At 38.8% G+C, this 12,236-nt stretch overlaps 1 protein-coding gene across 1 annotated transcript in view; it reads right to left on the reverse strand.

Annotated features, from left to right (window-relative positions):
* The window catches only part of LOC130369339 (dynein axonemal heavy chain 3-like), a 919,716-nt gene that overhangs the window by 236,002 nt on the left and 671,478 nt on the right, over positions 1–12,236 (reverse strand). Inside the window, exons 39-40 of the mRNA XM_056574479.1 lie at positions 9,838–10,041; positions 7,735–7,865 (exon numbers count right to left, since the gene is read on the reverse strand). Of these exons, the coding sequence (XP_056430454.1) occupies positions 7,735–7,865; positions 9,838–10,041 (335 nt within the window). The remainder of the gene's footprint in view (positions 1–7,734; positions 7,866–9,837; positions 10,042–12,236) is intronic.

A 12,236-nucleotide genomic window follows, 5' to 3' on the forward strand; every position in this document is an offset into this window, starting at 1 on the left:
AAAACATATGAATGATTTTTCATTAATATGTTTTTTTGCCAAGTTATATTTGCCCCTTGACATTTATTGAACAGAGGAGAAGAATGTTGGAATATTTTTATTCCAGCATTCTCCTCTGTTCAATAAATGTCAAGGGGCAATGTTTATTGACAGTTTTGTATTCATATATACTGTAATATGATAGGATGTTATAAATAATAGCCATAGATTATTTTTGGGTCATTAAAGAGTAGCTCCCACCATCTTATTTTTTTTTTCTGTCCCTACCTATTGCTATTCTGTCCCTAATCCCCTCCCTGCCTTATAAAAATTGTTTACTACCTTACAAATGTCTTTTCATCCGCTGCCGGCTGTAGCTCTGCAGGAAGCCGACTTCCCCAGCAGGCGTGACGTCACTGACGCCTGCTGGGTGCCGACTTTCTCCCTCACCTCATCTTTGCTGCGCTCCTGTTGGGAGCGCGCATAGATGGGCGGCCAATAGCACGGAAGGCTGCTCTGGAGTCTCCTCATCCCTGTTTAGCAGATCATGTGCTACCCAGGGAGGAGGAGTATAGGAGCATCGCCGACCTGCTGTTCAAGATATCCCTGCCGGGGGCAGGGACGCGATGCATGTGAGGCCAGTGAGCCAATGCACGCAGCCCTGGCTTTCGTAGCGCTAGCTCCCGCCTGTCTGATTGTCAGCACAGGCTGACTGAATTAGGACCGATTGCCCGGCCGGCATCGTTCCTAATTCAGGTGTGACATCACTAGGAGAACCCTAGTGGCCGGTTTTCAAATGTAAAATAAAATATTTTAAACAAAAAATAAATAATGGATATATATTAGAGATATGTTGCAGTACATAAGTATAACAGATAAAAAAAAAAAGGTTGGTGACAGTGCCCATTTAAGCCAATTGAAAATTAGCTTAGTCTCTAAAATGGCAGAGGTAAGGCATTTATGGGTAACATTTGCTTTTGCAATAAATATGTAGATTTTGTGACATTTAAACTTATATTGGGAAATGTACTGTCTAGCAATTCTATAACAGATCATTTTCTGCAAAGGTAAGAGTGGCTTAACAAATGAAAATCCTGAGTCTATCAAATGTTTAGGTTAACTTTCTTACAATGAAAATAAAAGGGTTATTACACCACATCTCAGCGAGCAGCACTGCTCTCCCCTGCTGTTTAGTTCAGTTGCTAAGCAACAAGATACTGCTACTCCTTCTCCAGATTTCCCCTGTGGCCCTTTTGGTTTGGTCTACAGCTATCCTACCTCCCTATACATAGCAACTGGATGCCATATTAACTAGTGCCAAAAGATGACATCAAGCCCAGAGGGCTAAAAGAAACCTCTCTGTTTATTAAGCTATATACATTTCCTGGCTCCTGTTCCTGTGCTTTGTTATTAACTACTCTTTGTCTCTGATCACATCTCTGACCTCGTTCTTCACCTCACTATTTTATCATTTTGGATAGTCTACCTGGTATGTGTTGTCTGACTTCTGGTTCTGATGTTCCTGACTACTCTCCCATCTTGTCTTCTGGCCTGTTGCATTCTGACTGCTATGCTGGTGACAACCGCAGGCTACATGTCACCACTACTGTCAGCACATCAATCTATTCAGGGACTGCAATTACCAACAAATTCCAAATCTCCTTGCAAGGGGTAAAAAGTAAACAACAGGGATCCTTTAGACTCTGAATCCCAGTCTAGACACCACTAAAGGGATGACAACATTTAAAAATAATCATCTCTGGAACGTGAACCCTGCTACCAGTAAATGTCCATGCCCTGGCCAAGCCAGTCATGCTGCAAAGTTCCTGCAAGCAATACATGAGCTGTCCAATGAATCACCAGTTGCCTGGACACCATGTAGTTGTATTCCACTCAATTTAGAGCCTCTTTGGTTCAGCAGACCTCTTTTGTGGCCCATACACTAAGATTTTCCAGATCTGCTTTTCCATTCCATCTTTCAGTACAGTTTGAAGGGGAGTCCAAGACCTGTCAGGATTTCTAATTACCAGTATATTTTACACTTGTAACTGTGTCACTTGTCACCTGTAGCTCTGATTGAACCATAAGTCCTACATGAGTTTCTTCTACCTGAATACATGAGAAAGAAAATATCTGGGAGTTTTATATAAAATACCTTCTAAAAGTCTTCTAAGTAGTGTGGTGCTTCTGGGGGTACCATGGTTAAGGTGATACTGCTCATCTATTAACTTTCAGCAATGCTCCCAGGACCGTGTATGCACAAGTCAACCTTCTACCTTAAAGGGGTTGTCCAGAGAGAATACACTTTCACCTATGGGCACAGGCTTGCTTTTAAAATGAAAATAGCTACCTACATGGCCCCCTTGCAGTTTTTGGTGTTAGGGCGCCCTGTCCACAGGCTGGAGTCTCTTATTCTCCCGGAGCTGCAGAGTGTAGTGTGGTAGCCCTTGGGGGGGTATAGTGTAGTTGGGGGTGTTGCTTCAGAATATAAGGGGTTAATTGTGACACCAGGGTGAGGGTTAATACGCTAAGGTAAATCTCCGGCCTATCGCCACCCTTCCCAGGAACGATAGGTGCGTGCTTAAATGAATGAAGGTCCACAATGGAGATAAACTTGAACTTGCATAAACTTTACTGAAGTACTTGCGGTACATCCAATTAACAGCAGCAGTCTTAGTAATACAGTCTCTATATAGCACCGCAGTGATTGACAGATGCTGAGGACCATGGACTTATCCAAAGAGTTATTAGATTTAGGATTTTTGCAGAGATCCGTCAGATATAGGGGAATATTTAGGTCCGGTGATCTTGCTGAGGTAATAGGGATTGAAGTAACTCACAGTTTTGAGAGATGACCGTTGCCGCAAGGCTTAGGCCTGGTTGCTGCTGATGACAGCTGCGCAGATCTGTCCTCATCAGCAGCCCACGAGGAAAGAGATGCTGCTTGCTTGGCAGCCCAGGAACAAGAGAGAGATTAATGGCCTCCGTTCCCTTATATGGGCAGGGCCGTTTTGGTTTGGTCCATGTCAGCTGTCACTCACCGTTACAAGGCATGTGGGTGATCACATCACGGGGACCTCCAAAGGTCCATAAGCAAAACCATAGAGTTTCTACCTGAGTTTCTACCTGATCAGGTCCTGCTACGCTTCGTACAGGTAAATAACCAAATATATACAGTTTCTATACCTATAGCTATATAAATATCAAATAGAATTACTATATATCTACTGACTAAGTGAGAGGTGAGAAGGGGAAGACTAGACAAGAGGGACCCCGACGTCCTCTGGCTATGGGGACCTCTATACAGGTAACGTATAGGATACGGTACGGGACACTACAGTAGCGTCTGCAGTGACATAGCTCACAGCGCCCCTCCCCCAATTACTGACTGAGGCAGGACAAAGCTGCAGTCAGCGAGATTGGTGGTGCGGTGCTGTGATGTCACGTCTAGAGCGATGGGAAGATAAGTGTCTGACAAGATCATCCTGACACCAGAGACCTGTGTGGAGCCAGGTAGGTAAGAATAAGCGGATTTTATTTTAATAGCAAGCCTCTGAGAATATGTGAAATATTGGCCTGGATGTGCTGTTAGACAGCATAGTGGGCAAAATATGACCAAGGTGCTAAGGGACAGTTTTTAGATCCAGGTAATATTAGCTAATCTGGTGCAGTTTTTAAATATATATTATCACTATATAGATCTGAATATTATTATTGTGATGTTTTCATGCTATCTATTGGTGTTGTGTGTACTGTATACAAAGCACATTTTGAATGGTTAAAGGCTCTGGAAAGTTCAGAAAGCTTGAAGGTGCCCCGTTCCTGAATTGGTGATTATCAATTTAATTTTAGAGGGGAATCCACAGCAAAGGTTAGATTTAAAATGGGGATTATTATAAGCCTGTGTGTTTATCAGCATCATATCAGCTGTATATGAGGGGAGGGTACAACAACTCTGTTCTGTAGTATTGCACATTAATAAAAATGAAAAGTTTATGAGGGGTTTACTTTTAATCTATCTTTTCTCGCTTTATCTCAGCTTTTCTAAAATTAAAAATAAATTCATATGAAACTTGATTCAAATGAATGATTTTCATCAAACTGTAATGAATGTGAACCATCAAACAGTTTTCAGACCTTTTCTTTCTGTTAAATATGGAAATATTTATACATAATTTTTGGAAGTATACCATATGTTCTCTGCCATATGTCAGCTAATGTTTCAGATCCTGCTTTAGTTCTAATCTCAGTTTTACTCTACCATTAACACTTTAATAAATGCACAGACCATAACATATTTTGAAGCAAGCTATGAAAATGGGTTTCTTAACTTCAGTGAGATTTGTATAGTCCCGCAGATTATTTTCACATTGGATTGCCATATCTTTCTTAAATGTCTAAGTTTTTCTTTTCTCTGTCAAAGGGTTTAGACATATAATATGGAGCAAACAATGTTATATCAAAATGTGGTGCCATCTAAATTGACTGTATATGCACACAAGTATATTAGGTTCTGTTCTTCTTTACATTGTGGCTTCCATTTATAACAGCAGCCACAATGCAATGCCAAATCTTTTTTGCAACAGACCCCATCAGTGCCTGAGGGACCCCACTAACTAGCAATATGGTCTTCACTCATTTCCATAACTCTATGAGCACCATTTGAAGCATTTGCTATAATGTCATTGCAAAAAGCATTTTGGTGAAACTGACAATGGAGGGCTCAACTGAGTTTCATCTGTGAATTTAACCTGTTTTCTGCTGAAAATGCTACATGAAATCTCTTTTTACTTACTACACTGCATATAAGTGAAGTTGCTCAAGAATCTGCCATCTATACAGTTTTACTAAACCAAAAGCAGAAGCTTCACTATAGCCCATTCTGAATCTTTCATATGCTTATGTTCCACTTTAATAGTTCACTGGTTTTAGGGTGTGTAAGTCAGGGCAAAACAAAAAGTGCTGAAGCAATGAAAGGTTCTACTGAGGGTTTGTAGAAAAATACAAAAAATCCATTTATTACCACTCATTGGAATACAAAAATAATAAAACCGTACTAGTACATCATGATGTACTAGTATGGTTTTATTATTTTGGTATTGCAGTGAGTGGTGATAAATTGACATATGATCCATACTGAAAAAGAAGTGTGTGGAGGTTGATTGCTGGGGAACGGCACATGTGGAGGAAAGGAGGTTCGGCTTGTGGGTGAAGTCAGAGCGTGGAGGAGACCTCAGGAGGTCTATAGTAAGGCTGGCAGGATGTGAGAGTCGTAACGGATCTGTGAATAAGTGGAAATCGTCCGCTCTCCAATTTTTATATTTTTTGTATTTTTCTATTTTTCTCGGGGCAGCTTGGAGAAGATGAAGGATCCACATTAGAGGTTGTGAGACACATGCATTTGAAGAGTGTGAGTGGTTTGTAAAAAAACACTCACCAAGTGTAATTTTATGTAACAACCCTTTTTTGTTTTATTGAGGTGTGTTGGTGGTGAGAATTTTGAGACCACTCCCAAGGGGTGTTTTCCTATAGACTGAGGGTTTGTGGAAGTTGAATCAACCCCTTTACCTAAACTTATAAATGATAAATAGTTCCTAATTGTGAACTGAAAAAATAAGTCTGTATAGCAAACTATTTACTTTAAACAGACGTGAAAGAGTTATTGAAATTAGTGCACGGTACTCAGCTCAGTTCATGTCTAAACACACAGGGAAATGGTCCACCCTTCTAAATTTCACCCAAGTATGGATTAGTCAGACAATCCTATACAAATACACTTTATTGATCACTCATTATTACATACCAGTTTATTAGTTCCGTTTAATCATTTACCAAGCATACCAATAGTACAAATAGGGCCACTATCTAATAAAACAACCATATATTGCTTACTCATCTACCATGAGTTTGAAACTCAATGTGAAGGCTTTACACATTTTATCCAGGCATTCAAATAATATTAGTATATAACAATAGTAATTCAAACAAGTAAGTATGATTCTAATTTCTTATTCCATATTATAGGCAGTTCATTACCATACAAACTCCTTCAACATGTTTTTATAAAGTGATAAAAGTCAACTTACAGCAAAACGTGTCTGTGTGAATCATCGCAAGACTGAACCACACAATGTCGACACACAAACTATAATATACCAAACACACTGATGTACATAGAAGGTTTATTATGGTACTAGGTTTTGTCACCAAGAATAGAAGGGCCTGTTTGTTCCCGCCACTTGTACCCTTTCCATTACCCCTTGGCTAAGCTTTTAACATTTTATTTTCCAACAATATAGTTAGCATATATAAAATCCTGCAGAGTAGTTAGCCTCAATATCCGCATAGTGTAATCTCAGTGCACATGTTGCGATTTTCAATCAATTCCATTCCATATGCAGTGGCATTATTTCTTATATATACGATGTGCAGTGACTATATTTAAAACCTGATATCCCGAACTTGCTTCGGCATCTGCGTGCTCTGCCTGTACAAAAGTCCTCGCCGTCAGCTCACTTCTCATACAGATTCTCTCATACAGATTCAACGTGTTTCCTGCTGTAAATTTCATCAGGAATCAATGTGGTACAGCATTCTGTTTTGCAGCATTGTCAAGGTTATTTCGCTACATGGAGCCAAAATAACCTTGACAATGCTGCAAAACAAAATGCTGTACTGCATTGATTCCTGATGAAATTTACAGCAGGAAATGCGTTGAATCTGTATGAGAGAATCTGTATGAGAAGTGAGCTGACGGCGAGGACTTTTGTACAGGCAGATCACTCAGACGCCGAAGCAAGTTCGGGATATCAGGTTTTTAATATAGTCACTCACATGGTAGCTATAAGAAATATGGTACCGCACATGGAATGGAATTGCTTGAAAATCGCAACATGTCCTCTGAGGTTACACTATGCAGATACTGAGGCTAACTACTCTGCAGGATTTTATATATGCTAACCCACATGGATTATGTGACCAATTGTAAATCGCAGTATGTGCACGAAGGTCAATGAATGAGGACTTTAAGGCAAGCATATGTGCAGTATCTATTTTGTTACTATGCGCACCTGGTATAGCTAAGTATAAATGTGGACTATGCCTTGGAAACATTTGCAGAAGGTTTATAAGCAGTGACTATACATGTGAACAGTTCTTTTATATGGATAACAATAAAAGTGAAGTTTTATACAATTTCACTATTTATCAGTGCTATATAGAAGTATGAGTCCTTCCTTTGTATTTCCCCTTCCTTTTGAATGCACTCCTGCCTTTGGCTCAAAAACTGCAGTGGCAGTTTAAAAAAAAAAAAAAAAACGCCAGAAAAAAACAATGTGGAAACCTAGCCTTATAGTCATTCTAGGGTTGCCAAACAAAAATGTTCAGGTTTTTTTTTGACAGCTATTTTATAAATCAAGGACAAATTAAAGTTTTCACAAACAGTTTATAAAGGCGCAATGAATCGTAAAAGCTTTATGTGATTAATGCCTTCTGCTCAAACATTGATATGAAAATATTTAGAATATTTAGAATTTATTGTGATCTGTGAAATTATACTTACAATAATATTCACCTGTACAAGATTCTTTAGGTTAAAAAAAAAAACTAAAAATCATTAATATTTATAACAGATATATTATGGGTATATTTTACGGACAGTGGGAAAAAAAAGCCCATTTTTACAGGCTGTCCAGGAATTTCTTCATAGTTGGCAACCCTGATCCACCCTAGACAGAAAAACCTGAAAGAAAATACCTGGTTCTTGCTCCTTCAAGATACAGAAGATTCTTCCTCTCTTCTAAGTCTGGTTTTTCTTCTGCAGCAAGTATGGTTAAGAGCTGATCCTCTAAACCGACTGGAGTAATCATGAAATTGATCATAGTCACCTATAAAGGTTAAAGTGAATATACAAGTCATTTTACAATAAAAGTTTTACACAATAATAAAAATATCTGAAGTATAACAAGTTTTTAAAGGGATACTCATAAGGTTTCTGATCACAGGGGGTCCGGCCGCTGGGCCCCCCTGCGATCTCCGGGCCAGCACCCTGGACTTCTGAACATTTGTGTTCAGAATGCTGGCTTTGGGTGGCAACTTCAGAAAAAGTGTCTTGTAGGTGAAAGAAAGGAGTGTGCATAGGTCTTCTGAGTTTATTTTACATTCATCAAGAAGCATATGACACTAGAAGTTTCTCCAAAAATCTTTATAGACATTTCAGAGTCCTAAGAAGTAAGGGAGATAAGCCAGGGGAACCAAAGGAGATATGTATGGTAACATTGAGCGATCGGGTGAACAGCGAGCTCCCTGTGGTTTTCTGTGATGGAATTTCCTCAGTGGAAATCTACAACAGACCCTATTGAGGTCAATGTAATCTACTGCAGTGATTTCACTGCAGAAACTCTGCAGCCGGAAACTCAAACCCACAGCTGGAAACTCGTCGGTAAGCCGCCCATGTAAATGTACCCTTAGGTTTAGATTTGGAGAAAAAAAACTCCCAACAGCGTGGGGCTTACAAAAGCAGCAAATGGCACATTATGACTCTCTCATGGCCCACATATTCACTCTAGGATAGATAGAAAATCAGATAGAGGTATTGGCTATTCAGGATGACCTTCTGAGACTTAGGAGTTTAAAAATCTCACCATACTCACAATAGTGATACCCATTTAGGCTCTGGTGTTTTCAATATTAAATATATTTAAAAAATGTTATGGTCTTCACGTGCAGCCCAATGCTAACTCGCTTATATGTCAGTTTTGTTTTCCATTTCCCTGAAATATTTATTTATTCTGTAATCAATGTCACCTGCACTTATCTGCTGGTACAGACAGGTGACACTGATGACAATGATACTACCCTGGTCCCGTTCCATGCTCTGGTTCTTTTGCAATCTTCCATCGTATCTTTGGTTCCGGGGCCAACTTGGAGCAAGTGTAAAGCTGGGTGATGTCATCTCTATTGCTTCTAGGGTGGGTCCTGCTACCAGCAAACAGTGGTGGTGACGTCACTATGCTCCGCCCATGCTCCAAGTCGCCCCCGGAATGGATGATACAACAGAAGATTGCTTGTACTTATCCCTATTGAGTCTGTTTTAGAACCATGACCGGATGACTCCAGAGGAGACTAATACACATAGTGAGGTCACAATACAGGGAAAATAGACAGTGATGTCACAGTACAGACATAATATACACAGTAGTGCTTGCCTCAGCTTTAGCACATGCACCAGTCACAGCTTTACAAATCTATACTATCCTGTGCTGTATAACACTATGGCGATGGTTTCAGAATAGAACATTTGTTGATAGGTTACATTGAATTACTGCTATAGAAGTAAGAATTTCCTATGCAGATTTATTACCATTTTTTTCATTTGATTGGTTTAAATTCTGTTGTAAATACACTTTCCAGCATAACTTTTACATGACTTCTACAAGGATTACCCTCCAGTCAACTAAGTAATACAATATACTATATATTCATAATATTTTACACTGTTCAACAATACAGCTTTTTAATGTGAATCCACGCAAGACAAAATATCTAGTTCTTGGTAATTGATCATGTTTTCGCTGTATTATCCGCTAAAAGAAGCAGCTAGCTGTGAAAAGCAATACCAGCTCTAAAGTCTAATTAGAAAAAAATCCCCTCACATCCTGTCTGTGCTACTGCACAGCTGTATTATTATGACATTCACATAAATACGAGAATAATACTATTAGAATTGGGAAAACAATTCCACAGTCCAATTAAAACTTCACAGTACTTCATTCATTATCCCCAATGTATTTGCATTTCTACCAATTTTACTAATTCCTATAATTTCCTTGTTCAGTGGATAACAGGAGGAAAACATACTTTGACAGACACTTCGGGAAGGTAATGAGGATTTCGGAGGCGGGTGGTCATATAGAGTTTAAAATCCCTGCTGTAATGAATAACAGACTCCCCAAGCCGGATGTATTCCACTCCATTCTGCTTAAATGTCTGTCTCAGCAGTACAGGCTCCAAGATTGGATCAAGCTCTTCTGTGATATTTTCTATTAAGACAGGTGTCCCAAACTAAGAAAATAAAATAAGACAATTTAAGGAAGGAAAAAAATTCAATCAAACCAGGCACATAAACAAAGAACTGGTAAATTAGCTCAGGAAAATGCTGTCAGCCATAATGTGATGTAGTTTATGTGTTACAGCCTGGATACCATGGGAATCTGAGTGACAGATTTGTTAAGCAAATACGAAATTGCAGAGCTTTACGTTATTTATTTGCTTAGTTCCAATCCTGTAACATTTCCATTTCTTATGCCGGTAGCATCATTGTATAGGAAAAAAAATTGGAAAAAGCTCTATATTGAAGTAGGTGATATGACTATGAATTGAATATGTGCAGAGAGCTGCAAGCTGCCAAAGTGCATAATATGAGAGATTTGTCAGCTGTTTGCTTTATCGATTCCCCTTGAACAGAATGTCGCTGGTGGCCTTTGCTTTATTCCTGTAGAAGTCGTGTGGTTTTAAAAATACCAGAATAAACTCCTACGTTAATGAGTATAAGGTCACAACAATCAGATACAATGCTGTAATATAGCAATGATAACACTGTTGAAAAAAAAGTTAAAAAAATAAAATAAAAATGTAAGTATAATAAAACCCATGGATTTCTATTTTCTAATAGGAGACAACCATGACAAGTCTGTTATTATAGTATTGATGGCGTCCTCCGGTATATACAAGGCAGCAACCAGAGCAGATTTTAATTAATGTTTTTTCTCTTTGGAGACAATCTTGTATCTTGACTTATCTTTAGTCTGATCTACAGAAAGCAGATAATGAGATTGTGTGATACATGCAAAAAAATTATGCTATAGGTCCCTGGACAAAATAGAGAGGTTATGAATCAATTTGTTACAGTAAGCAGTGGTGATCCCCCACTGATCAGAATGAAGGTGCCATGGCGCTCCAACGTGTTCCATGTAATCTTTTTTGTTTATCTAGGCACAGTGGCTTACCCATAAGTATGACTTTGCCTAGTACTGCAGCTCAGCCTTATTTACTTAATGATACTCAACATTTGAGTAAGTGTTATATTTTTATGATGTGCTTCAAAAATATAAGGGATGCATAAAATGTAACACAACTTTTAGTCATTGCTATTTATGATCCTAGAAGCCTATACTACTGTTAATAAGTTTACAAAAAACTCTAGGACTACATAGCACCTTTTGGTCATTTGATGTAAGATCACAAAGTCGTGTCACTGATATTGCAACTAATAATAGTAAATGTGGTTGGGCTAATATCTAGCAAGTATGGATTTCTGGTGCATTGCGGCCACTTGTGACTCACAACATGACTACATTCACTTTCATCATTTGCAACATAGCAGCACTTGCTATTGTCACAAGTGACTGTGTAGCCCTAGCATGATAGATTCATCACACAAATGTTCAAAATCTAGCCATTGAATCCTAGATAAAAAAGTCTGATGTCTGACAGTGAAAGCAACTGTCCAGTCAGAAGCTCAAAAATCATATGTAAGTAAATGCCTACAACTGGTCTTTATTATGACTCCACTAGGCAGAACTGAACTAGGACTACAGGTTAGCTAGAGTGCCTACAAAAAAGAGAGACAGTCTAAGACACACCTGACTCATCATTGGTTCAGGCTGCTCTCTCCTTCCCCCATAGCTCTTCCTTCTCAGATTCGCTACTGTATTTAAACACAAGCCCATCTAAGGTTCACCAGGAAGTGAGCACATGGAGAGCTGATTTAGATGAAAATAAAGTACAGATACACGAACCACCAATAAGAAAAATATGACCATCAGCCAATTACAGGTTATGGATTCTAGATCTATATGGACAGAAGGTTGATCCAGGGATCTATTCTGATGAGATGTCTTGAAATAGAGTTATGATATGTTCACAAGATTTATACCTGTGTGGTTTTTGAAGTGGAAACTACACCAATTTCTACGTCAAAATCATGGTTTCACCCTTGAAAGCCACATTTTTTATGACTTTGATAGGAGACAAGGAATTGCACAGAAAGGGAGTACCATGTGATTTCTTTACACACTGGAGCTCCCGTTGACAGTGCGCACATGGCCTTAGAAAAAAAATGTAATTTGTAATTTTCTACTGACATGAAAAACTGGAAAAAAAAGTCTGTCAGCCTTCTGGATATTAGAGTCTTGCTGGCTTCAGCTAAAATCAGATACATTTCAGATAAATATCTATTGTCGATGGTCATTTGAAGT

The sequence above is a fragment of the Hyla sarda genome, chromosome 4, assembly GCF_029499605.1.
Source record: "Hyla sarda isolate aHylSar1 chromosome 4, aHylSar1.hap1, whole genome shotgun sequence".
NCBI classification, from domain to species: Eukaryota; Metazoa; Chordata; class Amphibia; order Anura; family Hylidae; genus Hyla; species Hyla sarda.